A 25,968-nucleotide genomic window follows, 5' to 3' on the forward strand; every position below is an offset into this window, starting at 1 on the left:
TTCATTCTTTAAATAAAATCATTCGTTCAAATATTTGAAAAATTTCAGAGAAACTATTTACTGACCTGTGAACAAATTTAATATGTGGAAAAATCTATTTGATATAATATGCCTTCATAGTATTAAACTTCGAAGTTGAAGTTTTTCAATAAATAAAATAGAACAATACGTTTTTAGTTTATTTTATTATTCAAACATACAATATAAATTCTGCAATTACACACCGCAGAAACCCAACTATAAATAAGATCTTATGTGCAAATAGCACATGATATATCATTTATTAATAAAAATATTTTATTTATGCTATGTTAACATATAATATTTAAAACACAGCTATCTGGTCCACGACATTACACGTTTCCCTAATTTTAGGCAAGAGTTTTACACATTTTACAGGCAATTTAAATCAAGGCATCCAATTTGTTCAAGTTATTGTATAAAAAATATACTCACAATATTTATTATATAAATTATTAAATATCGGCATTGAATTAATTAAAATTACATTTTGTAGAGTATTAAATTATTAACTATATATTTAGAGAGGCATTGAATGCTAGAAATTAAATTTGTATCTTGCACAGCCTTTTGCATTGTTCCAAAAACATCAATAATAATATAATCATACATCTATCATATTTAATATATCCTTCCGAAAGAACAAGGGTGAATTGAGGCTTAATCCCGAAGACAGAAATAAGAAACAGAATATCGAATTTTCAAATATTATCTGGAGAATCAAGGATTATTTGCAATATAAAAAAATCAAACTAAAAGATATCACTTTATGCTCTTGAATGACTTAAGTAAAATATTTAAATCAAAATTGAAATTGGGGAGATTTTTTATTTCGAGATCAAGTCCTTGTTCATTTTCCGCACATCGGTAATGCAACTTTTGTTTCATCGAACTTTGTATAAAAGTATTTTCTAATATCAACATATAAAAGCTAACATTTATAATAATTAAATATATCCTTAATAACAATTACGTTTGTTATAGTCTAAACAGATATTTGTAGATTTGTAGAAGTACGTGCCTTGATAGCTCATATCAATCCTCAATAGAATTTTTTTGAATTTTAAATAATACACTTATACTTAATTTATCATGAGTAATTTATCGTGTGGTCTTCAGTTTCCATCTCAAGAAGAGAAAGGCCGCAACTCTTAGTACCACGAATATGACAATAAGAGCAATGATATCGACGGTAAAATCAGCATCCAACATATCCAATTCTTCCAAAGTGGTTTCGGGATTCTTGAAATGGCAGTAGACTTGGAAACATTTTAGTTTCTCTCTGGCAAAACCGTAAGTTGCCAAAGCTGTTCCTTCGAATCCATATCTGATGTAACTCAAATAAGTGATCCAGCGCAAGTAAACTGGTATCGCGTCGAAAGATACAAAGAATCCAGAGAAGAGCAGGAATGGTACAGACATCACAGGTGCCAAAAATACTCCATTTTGGACGTTCATTGCAGCTCCTACTACCAATCCGACACTTTGGGCAACAAATGAGATCAGGAGACAAGCACCCAAGAACATCGAGAAACGAGCTATCTCAAGTGGTTGAGATGTCAGGAAATACACGATGGTAACGTAGATTATGCAGAAGATCGTCTAATAAGAATATGGTCGGGATTAGGATTCAACTCTATTATTCAGTTCTTTCCATAATTAAGCATTTCATGCTAAGTCGGTGATGAAAATTAACTACGTATGACAATGAAACATGATTTATGAAGCCAAGCAGTGAGTAAGCAATCTGAATAAAATGTTGCGGATGACTAAAAACTCGTATGTAAATGACTAAAAATATGTTACTCCTAAAGAATATACCATTTAGATTATTATCACACATTACACATTTGTGAATAATATTGTAGATGAGAATTATACAGAAATGTTGAATTGATTGTTAAGTCAACACTTGTTCAAAGTAGATTTTTGAAGACTTCGTTTATGAGATTTAATTTCTTTGGTAATGAAAATATCATAAAATTATTAAAAAAAACTTTAGATAATTAAATTAGTTTCAAATAATGGAAGTTTAAAAAACTGATTTCAAAAATTCACTATTGAAATTATGCAAATTTAGAAAAATTGCATAATTCAATTTGTTTAGAAGACACTGGGTAAATTGCTCATTGAAATTTAATAAAATTGAGGTGGGATGGGTTCATGGATTTCGAGTAATTTGCGTTTATTGTTATACTTCGACTTTTATATAAAATCATAATTTGATTTGCTAATATATGATAATAAAAGAAATAAATATTTAGAGCAATATAGTTAAGATTTAAGCATTACAATGTTGATTATTGAAAGTTGAAATATGACCATTTATTTGAAATAATTTTTCATACGATGTGTTACGATTTTATACGATCTTAGAATTTTATCAGACATTCTAACATTTATTATCGTGACTATTCTTCATGACAAAAAAATATAAAATCATATGCCTAAGATGTTATTAAACGTAAACATAATTATAGGTAAGGACAAATGCAGAATAAAGACGCATAATGAATAAAACTGTATTCACAAATTAAATGATGAGATGGTCATTGCACAATATAATTAAATAGCCGTATTTAAATTATCATATCAAAGCGCATACAAAGAAAAATGCATATGCGCGCGTGTTGAATATATGAAAAAATATTATAATACATAAAAGATGAATGTGAAAAAAATACAATATGTATAGCAACAACGTGATATTCATGCATATGTTAATTGCCATTACACAAAAAAAAACTATAAACACACATCAATAATAATATCATAGTTTAATATATTACATACATATGTAATGCCAAACTCGATAGGCAATGTGCTGTGAAAACTTCATATACCTTTTTTTCAACCACAGAATTATAATCGTTTGAAAATGTTATATTTTAATAACAATTTTACTTCAGAAATTGTGTATTGTATCATAAAATTATTTATAGAGATGTGTATGAATTAAATCTGTACATACGGTGAAAAAATTAATCTTCAATAAAGATATTATAACTGCAAGAAACCTAATCTATCGAATGGAAATGTGAATCAAATCCACTCAAATCAGCCTCGCGAAAAAACCTTAAAAACTCTCGCTTTACATTTAACACAAGGATGCAAGAAATAAAATCAATAGGTATGTAAACGTAGTTCAAAAGTATCTCACGTATTTTTTTTGAATTTTCTAACTACTTCATAAATTTTCTCCTTTAGTTTCTTCGCTGACGTAAGTAGGTACTATTTCCAAATTATAGAAGTATTGTCAATAGCGCCCAGAAATATGCATGGATTATTATTAATCGAATCCCAATACAAGCCACTTACAAACACCATATGCACCAAAAAACAATTATATGTGTTACTTAATTAGTAATATAAATTTATAAATAAAATACTGCATAATGCACGTGTATATCCAATAATTTTTGATAAATGTAAATATAATGTTATTACGAAAGCCAATGATGTGAATAATTTTAGAACGACATGGTTATGGATTATGAAAACGATAATTTGTGAAAATGCCCATAACCACAGAATAAAAATCAAAATCTTACCTGGAAAGGAATGTCCGACACAGTAATTGCCAAATAGTATGATCTTAATGAATACCACCGATTAAAATGTTCCTTCAACAAAACCGGCATTTCGAGCGGGACTAAAATTTTAAAGTTACATTAGATTATGCCAAACAAGTTGTGATGTAATGAATAGAAATAGCAATTAAACAACTACTTACATGAAAGAATAGTAATGGTCATAGAAGTGTACATAAGGAATAACATGTTGAAAAACAAGAAACCCAAGTTGCTGAGAACTTTGGCACCATCATTTCCGATGTCGTAATACAATGCACCGATTAGGAAACCAACGAGAATGTGTGCGAATAATCTCAAATACATAAGGGTCTGAAATAAAAAAAAATCAGTTATTCATTATACTATAATAATATATTTATATAATATATAATTAAACATAAATTTAAGAGAGTTAGTAGTAGATAATTAACATACCCAATCTCTTCTGCTGAATAAAAGTGTTCTCTTGAGTACAACCCAGAACTGTTGAAGTTCAGAAGTGGGATAGCTATTAGGATTTGCTCCTGGATCCAATAAAGCCACAGTGACATTGTCTGGATTAGTTTCCTTTTGCATAGGCAGAACTGCAATTTAAATTCATATAAAATTAATAAATGTATAATTATGTAACAAAATTTTATATAATATATAATAAAATAAATAAAAGCATAAAATCATAATATATAATAAAATAAAACCAAGCAAGAGAAATTATTTCATGAAGTAATCACTAACACATAACTTATTCGATGTATCTTAAAAATGCATACAAGGTTTTCTCTTCAATTTAACTTTACATAATTAATCATTTTCTGCAACAATTTACGGTTAATTCATTATCGTGAATTAAATCGAATTAAGAACGAAAATGGCTGAAAATGATATGAGTAATATACGAATTTCTGAAACAACTTTAGAGGAATCAAATCCAAAACTAATATTTGTTGATACAATAGTTAAGGACAATTTTTGAGAAGACCTATATTCGACCTATATGAAGATGCCTATGAGTAAATTTGATCTGTTATATTTATCTGTGATATTTAAAAAAATTAAGTGCTTTAAATAAAATAATATTTCTGTGCACTAATATCAGTTGTTCAATGATTCTTCTTCTCAAGAGTTCATTTTCACAAAGTATTGATTCCGCAAATTTTGATTTTATTTAAAATTTTACAAATGTTGGCATGTGCATGAGAATTATTGCTAAATAAATAGAACGAATGATTCGTATAAATTATTTTTAAATGAAAGCAAAAAATAAGAGCTCAATACGCTGAAGTATTGATAACTACGTATTCACACTTATTTACATTCAAATAAATCAATAAGTCTGCTACCAACCAGAAACTAAATAGCAAATACTATCATTAAATATTCATCAGAAAACAAAATTATTATTTCGAAAAAAGAGGCAGAAACTTTATGTATACATAGTCAATCAACAGTCAATTACCTTGTCCATTTTTCAGTAGTTCATTGACCATATACTGCGGCACCAGTGATCCATTATTATCATGTCCTTTCTCAGAGAACTTCTCTTCAGCATCGTGGCGCAATTCGTTAACATTATGAATCTGTGCATTTCCGTTCTTGTAAACCCCATTACCATTGCCATTAGCCGCGGCTGTTAGATTATTAAGGCCATTCGTGATGGTGTTCTGGGAGCTTCTGATGTCGTTCTTTCCATTTCGAATGGCTTTGACGAGCTGAGCATTATGATTACCATACTCGCCGCAGGAGACCTCGATCACGAAGGATGCCGGGTTGTGGTAAGCCGGGCATTGCAAACCGAGACCGCCGAGGAAAGGAACTAAAATGATAATATATTAGTATAATGGTTTTAGAAACGAAATCATCATCAGTAGACTAAACCTCTAAACATTCATTAACAAGTTTCAGCAGAAAATGCTTATATCCTGGTTCAAAAATCTTTTGCGACTTGAAGCAAAAGTTTGTTCAGAAAAAAACAAGAAAAATAAATATAAGTTTAATAAATGTTCTTCGAGGTACAAAATTTAAAAGTGTAAGAATCAAAGACATCTACATTTACTCAAATACACAGTATAAAAATAGTATCAAGAAAATAAAGACAATTAAAAGTAAAGAATATCGTGCTTATCAATTTTCACATTTTGCTTATACCAATTTAAAGATACAGCAATGTCATTTAATACTTCTTAAGTTTCAGTTTCATCTTACCTAGTTGGCCAGTGGATCCTTGATAGACACATTTCCCTTCCGCCAATGTATATAAATGATCGAACATTTCAAACAATCTGGCAGAAGGTTGGTGAATTGTACAGATAATAGTTCTTCCACCACGAGACAACTGCTTCAACAAAGATATACATTGGAAGCAGGATGAAGAATCCAGACCAGATGTGGGTTCGTCAAAGAACATAACTGGTGGATTGTTAACCAACTCGAGAGCAATTGACAGACGTTTCTTCTGACCACCAGATAAATCTCCAGTCAAAGTACGACGATGTTCATCCAAGCCCAATGTGACTAAGATTTCTTTAATCTAAAGGAAAGAAAAAAAAATTAATTATTTGAAATTGATTATGTATATAATAAATTTATAATCATGATATACTATTATACATTTAAATTACATACATATTTGCATTTTCTTGACCTTTACCATACAACACTATTACCACAAGTTTTTAGAGGTGACACAGAAAAATATTAACTTGAAAAACATTAATTAATTTTACAAGTGAATCAGCTTCAGATCTACTACATTGATTAATATTCCATTTTTCACCTTATGTTGTTAATTAGTTAAATATTAATATAAGTAAATCAAATACAAAATGCAAGCTAACCCTTTTCTGATACGGTAGCTTTAAAGTTATGTTTATCATATATGGCATATTTACACCTAATATTGCATTTTATTAATCAATTGTTCACAATTTACTACTGAACGTGCAAAGTATATAAAGCTTGAAATAAACTTACTACGGCAAATGTAAATTATACTAACTAGTTATTTAAATAAATAAATAAATAAGTAAACGTTCAGACGTTTTACTATATTCAAGTGCATCGTAATTTATTTCAGTTTAAAGATTGTTACAAGAAGGTATCAGGTAGCAGGACTGTAATATTGATAGGAGAGATATTTTTTATTGATTTTTAAGCATGATCAAATTTGAAAGCATCAGAAAAGAATTAAAAAGTAGGTTTCTATATGTATCTTTTCGAGAGAAACAGTATACATAACTAATGTCATAATATAAACGAGAATCCTTCAATTATAGACAAGTAAAAATAACGAATATGACTCCAGTGTTCATCCTGGCTAAGCTCTTATATTACTTTTCGATAGCGAAAGGTATGTAATAGTTTTAACTGCATGACAATAATAATATTACACACAACTAACAAAAACTAAAAAGGCAATTCATAGATAAATTTTATACTAAACTAATGGCTTTTATTAGATGCTGCAATGCCAGGTAAAGGCTATTTTTGCTTGGAAACATATTGCTAATTATATTTCTGCAAACCATGAGTCTGAAGACCACTTTCAGATTATAGTATAAGAATAAAACTTTACTAATAATGCTGTTCATATAGTGCAACACCCTAAAAACTTGACTTATCAATATTAAAACCTTGCAGGTCTTGAACCTGGCATTTTGCATTATTGTTTAAATAAGTTTCACAGGTTTACACAAAATGTTTATTTTACATCTGAATGGTCCAAATAGAAATAATACTCACAACTTGTTGCTTATGTTCCGGATCAGTGTCGCTGCTGAGTTTCAAACTGGTGGCGACATGCATCGCTTCTTGTACGGTAAGATTATTATGAAGTTGATTGTCTTGCATTATGTAGCAGGACAACTTGCGGAATCGACTTAGATTACGCTCCTCGCCGTTCATAGTTATGGAACCGTCCATTCCTTCGGTCCTATAGTAAAGAAAACACATTAAATATTTATGAGAAGTAAGTAATTGTTACATTTTATTACTTTGGCATAACATAAAAAAAATTGTGTTTATGTGCGCGAAGTATGTATGGATCATATGGACGCAAAATATTTGGAAAAATATTCAATTCTTACGTGCAAAAGTCTTTGATCTTGGGTAATGATAGGTCGAGTCATGTCAAAGTTACATAGGAAAAACCAATAGTTTTCAGAACTCCAATGAGTAATGAACATATTTTATACATAACAAAAAACATATTGATTTTTAGATTGTGTCTTTTTAAAATGATAATATTTATATTATACACGCATTTCCACTATACAAATTTATTACAAATTCAGAAAATCTATATTATTTTTCTTTTTAATCTAAGGTTTTGTACTAATATGAAGAAAGTTTATCAAAAATTAAAAAAGGAAGAAAAACAAAGAGGGGCTAATGTTGGTATTGAAATAATACATAATTTTAGATGGTGTGGATAAAAAAGCTCTATTAAGCTACATAGTATGATAAATTGCTTGTTTGAAGTATGTATTTATGCATTTTATTATTGATTTTTATTCTCAATATTCTGTCGTGATTGTGTTTATCCTAAACTCCGTGGCATTATAGAAGACAGTCAAGGATTATCTTATCTATTTGATGTACATTGTTTTATATTAGAAGTACCTTCACTAGGTCGTAAACCTACACCGGGTTGTGAATTTCACTCATTGCAGTGATGCCGAAATGAATAACTTTTTTCATTTGGAAACACATTATGATATATAATTTTAAATGAATATCATATCTACGTCTTGATATAAGGTTGTCCGATACACAAATTTGATTTCGGGATGATGATTACAAGGCCGGACACTTACCGCGGCCTTACAAATATCATTATTGTAACCCTTATTGTTTTCCTAGTTCATTCTTTATATTTTATTGTTTTTATAATTTTTTTTATATGAGCAAAATTAACTGGATTAAATCTAACACCAGTTTACAAAATGAAATCATAACGCATATTGTTTAGTAATCAATGTCTGTTTCCAATAAACAAATGTCATATTGAATAATGAATCACTTTCGTGATTACTATTCTATGATTGATGTTCTAAATTGAAATTTAATTGTAAATAAATAATAACTAGGCCGTTTTATTAGTTTATTATAAACAATATTTAAATAATTATAAATCATTTTACTAATGTTTGATATTAGGATTTTAAAATTCATATTGAAATTAAAATTATTCGAAATTTAAAACTACTATTATAGAGCTAATATTCATTCCATAAGTCATTCGATTTTTTGCATTTTTCCATATGATTAGTTAATATGAGTTTGAAACATATGAGACTAGATGTCAATAAATTTTCTAAGAATTTTCATTGCGTGATATCACAAATCAATAAAAAACAGTTTAAGTTCGTCAATATCTTATCGGTTATCGATTTTATGTGAACTTTGTGATTAGCATCATCGCATGTAATAATATTTTCAATTCACCTATATGCAATCAAAAATGTTGCATATCAATAATTTGAAATTAATAACAAATTACGCGTTTTAGGTTGATCTGTAGTATTAATGTAATTAGACTCTGAACTAATAAACATGATTAAATGTTATTCGGACAAAATTATCGCTGATCACGTAAGAGAAGTTTGGCCAAAGTCCTTTTCTTATCTCGATTCATGGAAACAGCTGAGTTTGGGAAAATTAAACATACCCACTAGTTTAATAATTGTTCTAGTAAATATTAATATTATTTCAGAATAAATTAATTAGATATTAAATAATTAAATTATTGAACATCGCATAGAAGAGATACCATTATTTTTAAAATAAAAAAAAATCGATAACAGATCAATTCTGATTTGGTAATATATGTAAAGCAATTTTAGTAATAAATATAGCAAATAAAACATAGTTTTATCTACATGGATTGCATCTATTAGATTTATGTCTATAAAATGTTACATAAAATAAACTTATGTTGACGAAATGTTGCAAAGATATGAAAAATTGTGTAACGATTATTAATTATTAGGTAGAAATAATTGATCACACATAATTGAAGAAAAAACTCCTTTATTCGCAATGAATTATATCTAGTAGATAAATTCGCATGGAGAGTGTGTAAAGAAATGGACATGCATGATGACTGCCTTTTTGTACAAAATTATTTTTTTGCTATGGTATTAAATTACGTAACCCTGATTAACAAGAGCAATGATGGTAAAAAGAAACAATCTATTACTTATTCGATAGTAATAACAGATTTTTGTTAAAACTAGAATATTTTGTACTAAAAAAATGTTTTAGATTAGAAAATAACTAATTTTTCTTTAATTTCTTCTTTTAGCATAATTTATAAATAAGTTTTATTTATTTGATTCGCTTAAAAATAAGTTCAAGATCGGTAAAACACACAGTTTTGAGGAAACGACCATCTTCGTCTACTCTAGTAAAGAGTAACTTTAAATGCCAACCTTCACATATTTTTTTACTTACATATATCCAGTAAGAATATTCAGCAAAGTACTTTTTCCAGCACCCGAAGGTCCCATAATGGCAGTCAGCTCGCCTGACCTCAAGCGGCCGCTAACTGCATGAAGAATTGTCTTCACATCTGAAAATAATATTAAAATCTTATTAAATTATAAAAAATAATATCATTTTAAAATTTATGTATGTATTTAAATTATAGGAATTTTCAGGAAAATATGAATAAGATATTGTGAAATCTTAAAATAACTTTTATCGTCCATATTCTTTTGTCTTAAATAATATATTATAAATATTATAATAAAAAAAATATTTTACCCAAAATAAAATATATATTAAAATACATTTCGAAGCCGTAGAACTTAGCAAAGTGACGGTCATACAAAATATCACATAATGAGGCAAATATAGTAACGCAATTTCAAATCACAATTTGTTCCAGATTTATATCAAATGAACATCAAGTATTATTTATTTACAAAAAAAACTTGTAACCCTATGGTAGGAAAATAGAAAATTCGATATATCAATAATAATATCATAATTGAATATCATTACCAGCAAAAAACGTGTACAAAAATATTGATACAATCGCTGCATGCATAGAAGAAAATTCATTTGTTATAATATCTTATGCATTTGATATCATCATTTTGTGTTATTGGACTTTTTATTTTAGTGATATATGCAACAAAATTTAGTATTCTATCGCATACATTTCTTTAAAAAAACAATATTGTCAAAAATAGATTGTCATTGGTCAACTTTTGTAATAAAATTTAATTCGAGATATGAAGTCCAAATATACTGAAATTAACCTTTTGATACAAATACTAAAGGTTTTCGTGTAATGAACTTTTTTATTGCTATAAGAATATAAAATCCCATCCTTCATGAAATATTTCCGTCTTTTTTTATAAAAAACACCTTTAGAAGATCATTTTGGTAATACAATTTACACCCTTGCTCACTTTTTCATATAATGTTAAAGTAAACAAAAATTGTCAATATATATTAAAATATTCACATTTTGATACTACCAATTACACCTATAATTATGCTAGAAAAATTAAAATTAATCATGAAATATATTTCCTTTTCCTAGAAAGTTCGGTCTTTATATCGGTGGTAATAAAGTTGAAAGTAAATAATAAAACTTTAAGATCAAGAGGCTAACAATAAATTGCAATAATATATGTTACTACAATTTTTATTAATAGGCGGCGATTGCATAATAAAGCATTAAAAAATTGCAGAAATTTTGAGAGAAGTAATTCATTCAATATTCAATTCATTCCATCATAATTTGATTATTAATCTCGATAGTAAGTATAAGATTATACTACTTTAGTCGAGTTCTATACATTTTGGGACGAGAATTAATAAAATGAGTTCTCAAATTATTAGATTTGAGTTATATTTATTAGTTATTGTAAGAAGCAGCCTTGGGAATGGCATTTTTTACTGATAAAGTAAAATCACATAATTCAATATCTACAAAATTCGATCTTTTTAATATAACCAAAAACATATGATTTTTTCGTGCGTTATTGGTTACGCTTCACATATCTCACACGTGAAAAAAACCTTGATGTCTTTGCAATTCATACTTCATGAATCGCATGTTCTAACTTTCAATGCAAAATGTATTTATTCCTATGCACAATTATAGCGGGTAAACAATAGCCATTCAAAGTATTATTAAAAAGCAGATGTGACATCAAAAAGAGATGCAAAATATTGCAAATCATTTTTCTGATGGACACTTAATTATCGTCGTGTCCTCTCCAAACCCATCTCGCATGCGCACTATAGAACGATATAAATATTAAATGATGTGAACATCACTTCAGACATAAAAAGAGCAAATGGTGCATATTTAATGCATGATCATAGTCCGAGTGGTAAAAATAATAAAATGAATTCAACTCGGGTCTGAAGGAACAGGTTCATCCATTTGCACTTTTGATGATGGAAACGTCTGTTGAATTTTGCATCGCGTGTGCGTCACAAAATGCGTAGTAACGTCGGTCAGGCGAATTAAAATTCTATTAAACTTACAAGTACTATTTATTTTAAAATCTACTTGGAAAATCCAGGAATTTCCATAGAATACTTTATAGTTTGACGGTTTGAAAGTTATTTCATATATATTAAATTTGCTACAAACAAAACTACTTAGAATGATGACAGTTGCACCCTGTTACATGAGCATTAAAACTCTGCATAAAAACAAGATCCACTAATCATTATCACAAATTAGTTAATCACCTCAATTCACTCATTGCTCTACTGCTTCTTAGACCAGAATTAAGAAGACAAATAATTATGGCCTCTTAACTTGATCCAATAAATTGTTTCTAATAGTTTCTAATAACCTACCCACTAGGGTAACTACTATCTATAATTATATTCAATTAATTTAAATCAAAATAACTCATAGAATGTAATTAATGTTCTGATTGTCATTTATCAAAGAAATATAAAAACGCTACATAATTACAACTTTGGTATATGCAATCATGTATCAACCGATGATAATTTACCAAATCTCCAAAAATATAAATACAATTCAATCATTTGTTCAAAGTCGTGACTTTTACGTAAAGGCATATAAATTCGATGTGAATATGTTTAAATATATATAATTTGTTTCCTAATCTTCGACTAATTAACAGGACATTGTTGATCCATAAAACGCACAATGATCTACAAAATTAAAAAAAAAACTGTATTGTATTTTTTTAATATACGACTGTAATTGAAATGGTTTAAAATTTTGTTGATCAAATTAAAAAATCTTAACTAAGTATTAGAGAAATGCATAATAAGCCAAGTACGAATCTATTACAATTCTTTTCTAATCGGTATTAATGAGAACCTAATAAATATAAATTAAGTGTATGTTCACAATTGAAAATATACTGCTGGTACAACACTAAGCTGGAATATTGGAATAGTATCTTCTTATCATTTTATATACTAAGTTTCAATATATTAGACACTACTATATAAATTGTAAGCACAAATTCAGAGTTTTTGCAGAAAATTTAAAAGAAGCCTCCCGACTTCATAAAATAGTAAAATATTTGATACTATGGTGAAACACCATATAAAACTAATAATAAGTTATTTATATATAATTAAGTATTTAATTATGTTTTAACATAACAAATGTCAAATTAAAATTACATAATTCATCAAATTAATCATTTGATCGCTAAATGCTTCCGTTAGAAGCTTGTTAAATTTAATTAGATCTTGATAAATTAGTTTCAAGGACTGATGTGCAACAACTTTTGCAAGTCATTTAAATATTTGAACAATTTACATGTTCGTAAAAATCTTTTACGTTTCATTTTACGTCTTGAGGTATTAGCCTTGACATCTGAAGAACGCTTGAACCGAAGCTTAAATGGTGTTTTGGAATCCTTGAATAAAATGATAGCGGCGCAGATGGGAATGAAAAACCATATACTTGGGGGAAAATATATAGTTTTCACAAAGTTCTATAAATTAAAGTGATGGAATAAATTTATAGTAAAATACCACAGATATTATACCTTAAAAGCTTTAAGTGTATAGACCTTAGTTTTGCGAACAATGTACAGCCGATCATCGTTTTTGTCTCTGTTCATGTTGATGTCCCAAACGTGGGACTTCCAAGCATATGTTCCCAGTATGAACAACTTACTTACTGGATAAACTAAAGTGGCCGAATTGTTATAAGATGAATAGTTTCATTAGCATCTCTCAGATGTCTTTCAGTTACCAATAACTCAAATTTATTATTATTTATTCCCAGTATGAACAACTTACTTTGGATAAACTGAAGTGGCCGAATTTTTATAAGATGAATAGTTTCATTAGCATCCCTCAGATGTCTTTCAGTTACCAATAACTCAAATTTATTATTATTTATTTCTTCAAAAAAGTCGCATTACAAATTATGAGTTATGACATCAAAATAAAGAACCACAATGAATTTTTAGCTCTATTTTTTCATATTAATGAGAAAATGATCAACAAAACAGAATTTAGTTCATTAGTTTAAGTAGTATTGAAGAAAATGATAAAAAAAAACGACGCTAAATCTCAAGTGGTTATAATAACAAATAAAAATATTCCCACATACAAACAAATACAAAATAATATAAAAATATTTCAGTAAAAAAATCTTTGAAAGATTTATAATCAATTGTATAATGTTATAAAACAGACATATAACCACAATAAGAAAATATAAGAAGAAAAATAAACAATTCCACGGACAGCATATTATTCTGTGTAAATCATTATAGCAAAAACGACGACGTTATTCGCAAAGATATAAACCGGTTTGACAAAAAATTTACAATGTTTCGTCATTAATAAAAATGATAAAAAGTATATTTTATTTATTCTTCACTAGCCTAATTTCAAATAATAATATTATTATTTCTATCAAACGCAACTTTGTTATAATTATGTAACTATAATGCAAGCTTTGCATTTAATTTCGTATTCGGTATGTATTTTTAAATTCACTCCATTGAACTTCAAAAGTTTTTCTTATTTGCAAATTACATTTATTTAGTAATCAAGGATGAATTATTATTTGGCTCAAGTATCAACCACTGCTTTTTGATAAGCACTTTTATTAGTTGATGATCATTTTAGCAATAACAAAATTAGAATTATGTGTATGACATTTAAGCACTTTAGAACTTAACCCTCTAAATTGTTTATATTATATTAGGTTGAGTAAAAAAATCTATTGGTTTTGCATGAACTTAAAGGTTTTAATTACTATAATTAGAATAATCCAAATTAGGTCAATTATGCGTCGTTTTGTTGCCATATTGAGAGAAATACCATTATGCCCATCTCATAAAAACCCTCGTCTCTATTGTCAAAAAATTGTGATAGTCGATTTGGACAAGCCTTTTTTGAAGTAATTTTTTCACCAGCAAAACTATTCGCCATAGATAGAAACAGATGGTAATCAGTTGGTGCCAAGTCGGAACTATAATAAGATTGATGCATAAAAAGCTCCCAATAAAGCTCGCGGAGCTTATGGCGAGTCACTATCAAAGTGTGTGGCCTGTCGTTGTCCAGATGGAACACATTCCTTCTCCTATTGTCCAAAGCTGGCCTCTCCTTGGTAATTGCTTTCTTCAGACGGTTCAATTGTTGACCGTGCAATTTCAAAATAAGAGTTTTGTCATAAAAGATTGTCGCTGTAAACAATTTCCTCCCAATTCCATTAAATTCCAATCCTTCCTACGGTATCAGACTCATATACAATATTTTATTTATTTAACAAAAATTATAAAATATAGCATACTTTCTTTTTGATAGTGTCCATTTTTGATGCGCGCTCAAACAAAACTGATTCAATCAATTACAAAACTGTAATTGTTTAGTAGAAAAATGTTTTTTTACTACTAAAAATCATCTTTTTAACGCCGCCTAGTAGAAACCAAACGCAAGATACATATAATTGTTTTTTTTTCGCTTCACCTAATATTTGATTTTGTTTGTCTGAAGAACTGAACTTTTATTTTGACTACTACGAATTTGGTAACTGCGATGAAATTGTAATTATCATATAATTCACAACCAAACTAATGCATGAAACTATCATATGTGTGTATTACTCATAAACCATAAACATATATATTATATAGCTAAACATAATTGTTCTCAATTCTATGTTCCATATTAATGCATATTGTTGACTGCACAAATACAAACGTATAATCGATAAATATCACGCAAGCTTACTTCGTCGAAAACAATGTTTATTGCATTAACCAGATTAATGAAAGAGTTAACATTTTTATTGAGTTTATAATGTCAATATAAATTATATTTAAATGAAATATAGATTATCAGTACACGCACGATAATATTTGATATATGGCGCGCATCGATTTGTTTCAAACTTGGCATTGAGTGGATTTGTATATTAGCGTGATTCACAATCTGTATTATATGCGCATAATATAAATAAAATTTTATCGTATTGTTTTACCATGAGGCTTCAGAGAATTATTTGAGCAAATAGGCACATACATATATAATATCAGACAATAAAATGAAGTTATAGATCATTAAAAAAAGTTATACTTCGTATTTACACAAGAAGAGAAAAGTTCGCAAAGTTCTGACCGGTATGCCGGAGAGTTTGAATATTTACGCCATTTTGTTTTATTACGCACTTTTCGTAGGACTACAATATTTTAAAATATTCGTTAATATCTTTAATCATACAAGTTCTATCAAAACCGTAAAATATATAAATGTTTTGAATAATTAAATATCAAGAAAAAGTCAGGACGTTTTTTACCAAAAGTTAAACAGCACGAATCCCAATTTATTGAATATTAAAAATCGGACCAGCATTTAATGAAAAAAAATTACATTGGTAACTCTAAAGAAATTGCTCGGACGATCATCTCTCAAAACTATTAACGTGATTTTTTTTATGTTTCACCAAATTTTAAATTTCGGACTCACATATATACTCAAAAACTTAGGCACACATAGACTGACTTGATATATAGAGAAAAATGAGCAATCGGATTTTCCAGCCTAAAACTCCTTCAGCAAGTTAAGGTATTTCTCTTGCAGTACTAATAAAATGCATTTATATGCAAAAGTTTAATTTTTTCGTCTAAAAATAACTTACTACTAAAAAAATGGCTAGTTCAAAGTCATTAAAATAATCATTCATTAATCGCAAGCACGTGCCGTATCGTGGATGCGCTCGTGTATCTAGCATTATTCGTCATAAAATGTTTTTGCATTATTAAAACATATTTTCAGCTGCAATGATAATATATAATAATAAAGTAGTAAAGGAAATAAGAATGACATTAAAAAATACGTATTCATAGCTAAACACGTGCACGTGCACTAACATTGTAAGAAATCCTTACCAATAACGCTTTGTAAAAATTATATTATTTCTGAAGTTGTAAAGTCGTAAAATAAATCAATATCAAAAGGTATAAATGAATTATTTTAGCAGAGTTTTGCCTTTTACAAATAATTATTACTAATTGACGAATAATATTAAATTTAAGTTCATTGACGACTTGATTGAGTATTTTCTATACAAGTCGCTAATTTTACAATGAATATGAAAGATCAATTGTATTTTAATTAAATCATGACGCATTCATTGATTCTTTACAAAAATAGTTTTTTTCGGCCATAAAAGCTGATTTAGTGAATTTAAATTTTAAAACATATTTATTTTCATCATCAATGATTATCAATAACTGACTGATGATATATATCAAAATGATACCAATTAAATAAAGAACCAAGAGTTGTAATGAAACATTAAGGAACTAGAGATTTTAAGAAGCAATGTGTATAATCTCATTACATAAAATGAAATATATTATTCGTTTCTGTAATTTACCAGATTTAACATTTATGTTGTATTACTCAAATTCAAATGCAAAACTAACAAACGCATTAAAACAGCTTTCACTGTTTTTAATAGTTCAGTTGAAGGAAAGTATTAAAGTTAGATAACAGTTAAGCAAAACTATTGCTAAAAATCTGCTTCCTTATCTAAATTTTCTTTCATAGTAGACATAATATCTATAAATATTATTGTAACAACATAGACTGGTAGAAGTACATTTATAAATCAAAATTTTATTAAACCAGATTTCAATATAAATATTCGATGCTGAATCACAAAGCAAATATAAATTTAAATAGTCAAGACCTGTATAGAATTTTGCATGAAAATATCTACACGATCGAGACAATTTTATAATATAAATATGTTTTTCATGTTTAAGAGTTATTGTAAAAACAAATAGAGTTTCAGTAGAACCTCTATTAACCGGACTAATTGTTGTGGATGGGCATGCGGATGATCAAAAATCCGGATAATCAAATGTATGAAGAATAATGTTGTGTATTTATTAAAAATACATTGCATGTAAAAGTGCACCCAACATTAAAATTAACTTATGCAAAATTAATGTTAATTTGTATAAATTTGTATAAAAACTTTGTTAATTTGTATAAAAACTTGTAAATTACTGGAAAATATTTATTCTCCAATTTCAGTAAATTAAAGTTCAATGACATGTGCTCGATACTTTGCTATGTTTTCATGCAAAAATATCTATTTTCTACGAACAGGATGTTTGTACATTGTGAAAGAATGACAATTACCAGTCTAGAAGATCCATAGTGAATCAAAACGTAATAAAAAATTAAGTATCATTAACAATTGCGACATAAACAATGTACAACTTCTGTTTTCTTTTTTACTGTAATTTTCTATATTTTACTCATTTATTTATATAACAACTTGTGCAATATGTAGACGCATCCGACAGTCCGATAAAATTGTATGTATTTATACCACTGTGGTGCATATGTAGGGCTTTTGATAGTCATATCTATGTGGAGTACTAAACAATTGATATTTTGCGTTTCCGCATTAAAATAAAGATTATTTTAATGAGAAATCATTTTACTTTCGTACAATTAGTATAAATTATTAATATTTGATTTGAAACAAAGTAAAATGAAAAAATCGTTATTGAAAATTTTATTGTCACATTTTAGTAAGAACGAAAAAAAATCTTTAATGCGGTTTTCGATCTAGACTAGGCAACGATCTAGACGTAGATGGTAGTACATCAGACCAACCTGGTGGGATTCGCCCACCATCGAATACCACAAGACGGTTAGTCCTGTTTACTTATAATAATAAAAAATTGAAATTGCTTCAATTCATTGGAAAATACACCATTCCTACCGTTTTCTTTCCTTTATTTAATAGAGCATGCTTATAGTAAGAAGAAAATAATAATTGAAGTAAAACTTTTTAGGCGCGACTAGGGTGTAAATCCGTACAAATGCAACGGAAATGCGTTACGGCAGATAAGATAAGATAAGAATCGAGTGCCAATGATTCGTCATTCGCAGAAGTGTCACTCATTTAGTAGTGCCATTGAACGGACCATTCCAGTGATTACTGTATGGTAGAGGATTTGTGCTCTAATAGAATCAAAAATAATTTTTAATTTTAATTAATATTTGCAATCTTTTGAACTTTCTAAATTATAGTTTCGAAGGTATCAAAAGAAAAACAACATAAAATAAAAATGCTTTTTGAAAAATAAAATATATTCTCCCCGGCGGGGAATCGAACCCCGGTCTCCCGCGTGACAGGCGGGGATACTGACCACTATACTACCGAGGACATGTCTTGCGTGCGCAACGCAATGTAGACGAATTTTTAGTATAGTACGAGTAGGAAACGAGTCTCAATTAATAATTTATGTATTTATGTATTAAAGTAATTAATTATACATAAATTAAATGAGTCGTATGAAACAAAAACTATGTATATTTCACAGATCTTTTAAAATTATGTCTCGCTCACAACACAACTTTCAAATTTAAAAATACTGCATAGTAGAATATATTAAAAAACAATTAATTTTATATTGAAATAATTAATTTTACAAATCTCAGTTAATTTCAATTCTCAGAATAATTACAAAAGTAAGAATAAATGGCTTTCCAGCTAAGTCATAATTGATTTTTATTTAAATAGCTGTTTGCCCCGACAGGTGAGTAAATATTTTGGCACTGATTTGTGTAAATATTTTTTATTTTAATAAAGTGTGATTTCAAAAATCAATTTACTGAAGTTTATTAAAAATTATACTCAATTAACTGAGAGATTCATTCAAAGGCCAGTATTAAAACCATTAAAAACAGAACCATATTCAATTTTATATAAAACATAATAAATAAATTATTAGAATTTAGAAATATGTTGTGTAACTGGTAAGATACCAAAATCATAAATTGAATTATTTTATAGTTTAACGTGGCTAATACCAATATTTTCTTCTAATTCAAAGATATTCGATTTTTTTTTTTTCATTCCTGTGAATTGACAAAAACCATAGTTCCAGCGTTTTAAGAGTGCAGAATACAAAAACAAGTTACCATGAAATAAAAACAATGAACATAAAACAAATATATATGTTCTCAGAATGCAAATGTTAATGACTAATAAAAATTGAATAGTCATTAACAGTTAATTGCATAAAATAAAATAAAAAAAAATATTAGTATTATTTATATCATTAGACTATTAGTTTTTGAAGTGATTACCTTTTTATCAGACCTATATTATGACTCAACACCAAAACATAGCACATAAAACAAATCAAATAGATTTAAATCAAATCTAGTATTATCAAAAACTTTGTATTTGTATATGCAAAGTAAAACTAGTTTAGCATGACAACCATTTCCGTCATAATGACAAGAGTGCTTGCTAAATTATGCGCAAATAACCCGACGGCAGACATAATGAAAATTTAGAATTTCGGGTATATTTTCCACAAAAAACGTTATTGTTCGGTGATCAGCTTTGGATTAGGCGAATAATATAATTACACATGGTTTGATCTTTGACCTTTTTACTGTATAATGTATTCTGTTTCCGGCCGATGTCATCGACAGCACATATGAAATAAAACGTGTCATAGTGGCAAATAATGAAACAGATGCAATAACTGGACTATCATGTATATATGAAAATACGCAGTAAAATCGTCAGAAATAAAAAAATAGAAAAGTGGGCACAGAAAGAAATGTACTGAGCACGATCACTAAAAGGAAAAGCAATTGGATAGGACCAATTTTGCAAAAAGAGCGCTTCTTACATGACGTGGTCGAAGGTAAAATAGAAGAACTAAAAGATTTGGGAAGAAGAAGAATGCAGATGATTGATGGCTTACGCGAGATGAGAAAATACAAAGAACTGAAAGCCGAAGCATAGGGTCAAGGAATATAGTAGCAAAAGTATGAAAAGAAAATGAATAAAACCATAAAAATGAATAAAAAAGTTAATAATGGTAATAAATGGTAATGGGAATATTAAACAGAATAGGGAAAGGAAATTATTGATTTAACGTGATCTTATATCAAGGATCTGCCTTCGGAACTTCTATTCATTATTTTTATTTATCCTATAACACTATGATTTTCATAATACTACTAATAATTAACTATTATACATTGAATTATCACTTTACATAAATTTTATACAATGTTTTTGAAGAAAAAGTTGAAAAAAAATCTAATGATTTAGTTTTCGTGATATGTTTAATTGATAAATAAATGCAGAAGTTAATTCGTGAATGAGCTCAAAAGTGTGTACTAAACTTCTCAACTTTTACTCTGTAATACCAAGAATCTGCCTACATTGCTTTGCTTCTACCAAAATATGTCCTCGGTAGTATAGTGGTCAGTATCCCCGCCTGTCACGCGGGAGACCGGGGTTCGATTCCCCGCCGGGGAGTATATATTTTATTATATGCAATTTTGTTATATACCTGCATTATCATAGTCGTTTCACAAACTATAACAGTAAAGAGCCAAAATATAATAATGCTTCATCAAGCAGATCATAGTTTATTTTCCTGGCTTATATTGAAAGAATGTTTAATCAATATATTATACTAGTATTTGGACATTGTTTTATAGTTGCAACAGCACAACTATGGATTCAAGCACATATTTCTCAAGTAAGTGTTATCGATATCCCAGAAGATAGTAATTCACCGGTGAATGGACCCTTAAGAAATAATCTTAATGTAAGCTGAGTAAATTATACCTCTTCAGCATATATAAATTACTTTACTTATATTCTATGCCTTATATAACCCAAGTAATCTATACAACGAATTTCGCAGAACGGTACGGTAATGTGTATCTTACTTTTAGTTAAAGTAATTATGAAAACAAATACTGAAATTAGTCATTTTACCTGCAATATAAGGAATTTTATTAAAGAGGGTGTGGGGAAATGAAGCAGGCTAGTCATGATTGTAAAAAAACAATGGTACTTGCCATGTATATTTTTCATATCGTAATATTTTTATAGTCAATAAATTTGATATATTTTTTATGTTGGGAGTTTATAATTTAATATATTATCATAATCATTACAACTCCCACAAAGGTAAAACTAATTTAGTACATATAAATTTTTTATTATTCTATTAGACACTTGGGCGTTGCTGCATCGAACTGAAAATTATATAAGCCCTATAAGATGAATTCTAATAACTATTCTAATAACCTAATACGGATGTATTAATCATTGGGTTACTTAAAAAAACGAAAGTTCTGTTTGCTGTTAAATATGACTAAAAATGTAATTCGAAGTACCTATTTATACTTGTATGTATTATGAACACTATTCTTTCTGATCGTTATTCATTTTGACTAGATTCAGATATATACATATTTCATAAAAATAGCATACTAAAACTAATCAGCAGACATAAATAAAATTTATTAAAATTAAAAAATATGTAAAATTGTACATACAAATAATTCAAATTTTCTAGGCTAATGCAGCGGAATTATTTTAATGGTTAGATAAAAGGAAATCCTGGACATGCCACAAAATTATTCTGACAATATAAAAAGCAATCTGACAAAAAATGAAAATGATTGGCAAAGTGATTCTTTTAAAAAGAATAAACACAATAGAAGCTAAAAATTGTTCTATTGTAGTTTCATTGTTAATACGATCATTATATCCATTAAAATCAGTCGCTTCGTAGTAAATTTCATTACAAAAAACAATGCCGAAGTAAGTCGAGGCCAAATTTAGAAGGTTCATCATGAAGCAATGGAGTCCACATATATGTAAGTAAAATTTGTTTTTTGACAAAAAGTCAAATATAGGACTCTACAAAAGGTTATTGTGTTCAGTGGGAACGCACGTTCGAAAATCAATAACAAATTACTACTGATAAGATTAAAATAAATAATGTAGAATTCTTATCAGTTATTAGAACAAAGAATGCAATGTAACACTTCAAATGGTAATTAAAGAAATATTGTTCTAGATAAATTTATTACAAAGTGTTTTTCAATACAAAGTAGGTATAGGAGGGCTTTCAATAATGTTTTCTAAATGTTACTTTAAATTTAAAATCCAATTACGGAAAAGCTAAGATAAACTAGTTGGATTGGGTGCATAAATAAAATTTTAAGTTAGAAAAGTCCTTTCTCACAATCATGTTACTGTAATACGTAGAATATTATCGATCTTCTATTAGACACAAATAAAATACACCTTGAGTAACATAATCCGATAAGTATTGACGTTTTTTAATAATGTTAATTATATAAAGAAGTAAGGTCAGTTCTTGAAGTTAATCCATAATGAAAATAGCATAATAATAAACTTTTTTTTCTCATTTGTTTCTGATGTGTTTTATAAGTTAAAATTAGCGTTAAGATAAATTACAAGCTATAAATGTAATATCATACATATGAATTATTTCTCACAATCGGTTTAGTTTTTGTTTTAATTTTCAAGAAAAATCGAACAACTATATTGAATTATTCCAAATAGCATGCATAATCGAATTATTTTAATGCTAAAGGCCAAATTATTAAAAGGTAATCGCATATTAAAATATGATCTACCAAATATCAATTTTGTTGGAATCAAGATTGTATGAAAATATAGAGTCCATACTATACTGTATGGTACCAATATTTTTAATCTGAATTTAACCCTCAAATTTTAAACTTATTTCAAAGTAAGTTGAAGATTTAGTTGATACGGGCTGCACTAATTAAATTATTTTTTCAGGGTTAAAAAGTAGGTTTCGTGTAAAATAACGAAGAAATTTTTATTAGTCACCCATTTGTCTTTACGACGATTTGAATGACTACACTATAAAACTTAATATAAATGTTGATAGGTAATTCTTAATTATCGAGGAAAATAGAATAATCGGCATAAATATGTTATTTCCCTAGTATAAACGAATCTGAGCTGAATATGTTTTTTTTACGTAAGCTAAATATTGTTTTCTAATATTGAGCCCATATGATTATGTTAACATTCGGCCATATTCCGCTCAGATTCGGAATATGTAATTTTTAAAAATGATGAAAAATGTAACAATAATATTGATAATGATGAAAGCTAATAATTAGAATTCTAAATCAAATATTGAATATAATTAAGGATTTTTGTAGATATGGCCATAAGGAAGACGATAATTCAATGCATATTTAACTTGTTAACTCACAACATCTCTCAAACAAGCATGCCTTTTCCGTATTGCACAAATATTATATAAACAGTCGATAAAACATGATTTGTACTCACTTTTCTTTCTGCCCTCGGTGACTTTGTATGTCAGGTCATGAAAGGCCAACTCAACCGGGTCTCTCTTGACCAGGTGCGTCAACGTCCTCTGTTGGGACTGTCCCAAGGGCTGCTGAAGAGCAGTGATCTCTACCTTCACCGATCCGCTCTTCCTATCATGCAAAGCAATATCCTCTCGATTAGTAACTTGTAGGCTACTGCATTCACCATCATTATTAAAACACTTCATTCGCTCAGACATATCGAAATTTTAAATTTTAATTAATATTTATTTATACACACTAAACTCAAAAACAACTTCGAAATCGATTTATATCAACGGTATAACACAAGCGTCATTGCTGCATGACTAGCGCGAACTGACTGATTCGATTTTACTATGCAACACGGGCTGGTCTGACGGCGAACAATGCTATGATGTAGACACGAGGTATTAAAGCTATGGATGATAAAAATAAATAGATTTTCGCACGGTGCACCAAGAATTAATCCTGAGAGATACCTGGCAAAATTGACTGCAAGCACGCGAAATCGTTATCTTAAATTGGTTAGAGAGATAGTATCGCAAGGTTACAACGGTCAATTGTCTCAAATTAGAAAAGTTCGATGATAAAGATACAATTTATGGTAAATAAGATAAGTGGAATGAATTGGATAAATTCAGAGAATGTTTCTCGGGTGACAACAATTTAGATGCGAGAAGAGCCAACTGGGACCTCAGTGGGTGAGGCAAGAAGCAAAATGGCAACTCGGGACTTCCATCGTGGACTCTTTGTTTCTTGAACAGTAAACGCATATTAAACAACAGCGCTGATTATATTTTGATACAAAAAATATACAATTTAAATTTGATAAATCAATTTGAAATTGGCAAGGAAATAAAAATAAACAATTTTTATTATATAATTATAAATTAACTTAAGGGGACCATACGTCCCGGATTGGCCGAGACAGTCCTGATTTTCCGCCTTGCGTTCCGGATTTTTCTAAAAGAATATATTTGTCCCGGTTTTAGGTGTTTTGTCCCGAATTTTCAAAAATGTTTTGATTGCCAATATTTTCTTAAATATATTTCAACTAGAAAATTTTAACCGACAAAATGTGCACATAAATTTTTAGCTCACAAGCCCTCTTCCCCCTCTCACACACCTTATAATCCGTCCCGGATTTCATTCAAAAAAATATGGTCACCTTACTTTTATGCATATGTTCCTTGGACATATAACGTTAAACTAGAAAACTTATATAAAAAAATGATTTTTTTTAATAGTTTGAATGGTTAAAGTGAATTTTAATTAAGATAACAATTAGATTACGCGAATATAATATTGGACAGTTAATTAAGAAGTTTGTAATAGGCTTAAAAGGTTTGCCTAGTGATCTGAAGAATACTACTGACTAGTGAGCTCTGTGTTCGAAAAAAAATTCAATATCAAAAGAACATCACATTGAACAATGTCAGACTGACATCGCAGAGCACACCTTGAACTCCAGTTAAAAATAAATATATTCATTTATAAAATTGATATTGTGTATTAATTTCATAAAATAACAGATTCATAATGAATCTGCTTCTTTATAAACCACTATTTTTATATTTATAAAAACACTAATATGAATCTACATTTTTTTATCAATATTTTTTCGATATACATTGTAAGTGCTGTAGGAATCTTTTAATCCTATCATTTTTTCCCTTTTGATAATTATATATGCCTTTCAGAAAATGATTTTATATTTATC

The 25,968-nt window shown here is 28.4% G+C and overlaps 1 protein-coding gene and 2 non-coding genes across 3 annotated transcripts; 1 reads left to right on the forward strand and 2 right to left on the reverse strand.

Annotated features, from left to right (window-relative positions):
• Window positions 1-1,122: 1,122 nt before the first annotated feature.
• Window positions 1,123-24,617, reverse strand: LOC113386552 (ATP-binding cassette sub-family G member 4-like). The gene is made up of 9 exons (XM_026624331.1): window positions 24,226-24,617; window positions 10,044-10,161; window positions 7,332-7,521; window positions 5,796-6,120; window positions 5,050-5,406; window positions 4,029-4,177; window positions 3,755-3,923; window positions 3,573-3,673; window positions 1,123-1,623 (listed from the first exon to the last, which is right to left on the reverse strand). The coding sequence occupies exons 1-9, from the start codon at window positions 24,464-24,466 to the stop codon at window positions 1,123-1,125; spliced, it is 2,151 nt and encodes a 716-aa protein (XP_026480116.1). The 5' UTR covers window positions 24,467-24,617.
• Trnad-guc lies at window positions 19,192-19,263 on the reverse strand. The gene has a single exon. It is a non-coding gene; the product is annotated as a tRNA-Asp (tRNA).
• On the forward strand, window positions 21,313-21,384 carry Trnad-guc. The gene has a single exon. It is a non-coding gene; the product is annotated as a tRNA-Asp (tRNA).
• Window positions 24,618-25,968: the final 1,351 nt, after the last annotated feature.

This window comes from Ctenocephalides felis, unplaced genomic scaffold (genome assembly GCF_003426905.1).
Source record: "Ctenocephalides felis isolate EL2017-DRISC unplaced genomic scaffold, ASM342690v1 CF-g0.4_SCAFFOLD_03571, whole genome shotgun sequence".
Taxonomy (NCBI): Eukaryota; Metazoa; Arthropoda; class Insecta; order Siphonaptera; family Pulicidae; genus Ctenocephalides; species Ctenocephalides felis.

Excerpts from the sequence above, each read along its gene's own strand:
- LOC113386552 (XM_026624331.1), bottom strand. The coding sequence starts at position 24,466 with ATGTCTGAGCGAATGAAGTGTTTTAATAATGATGGTGAATGCAGTAGC. Across the intron at positions 5,407-5,795 it reads AGGATCCACTGGCCAACTAG|TTCCTTTCCTCGGCGGTCTC; the intron begins GTAAGATGAAAC and ends TTATCATTTTAG. Across the intron at positions 3,924-4,028 it reads TATTCAGCAGAAGAGATTGG|ACCCTTATGTATTTGAGATT; the intron begins GTATGTTAATTA and ends TTTTTATTTCAG.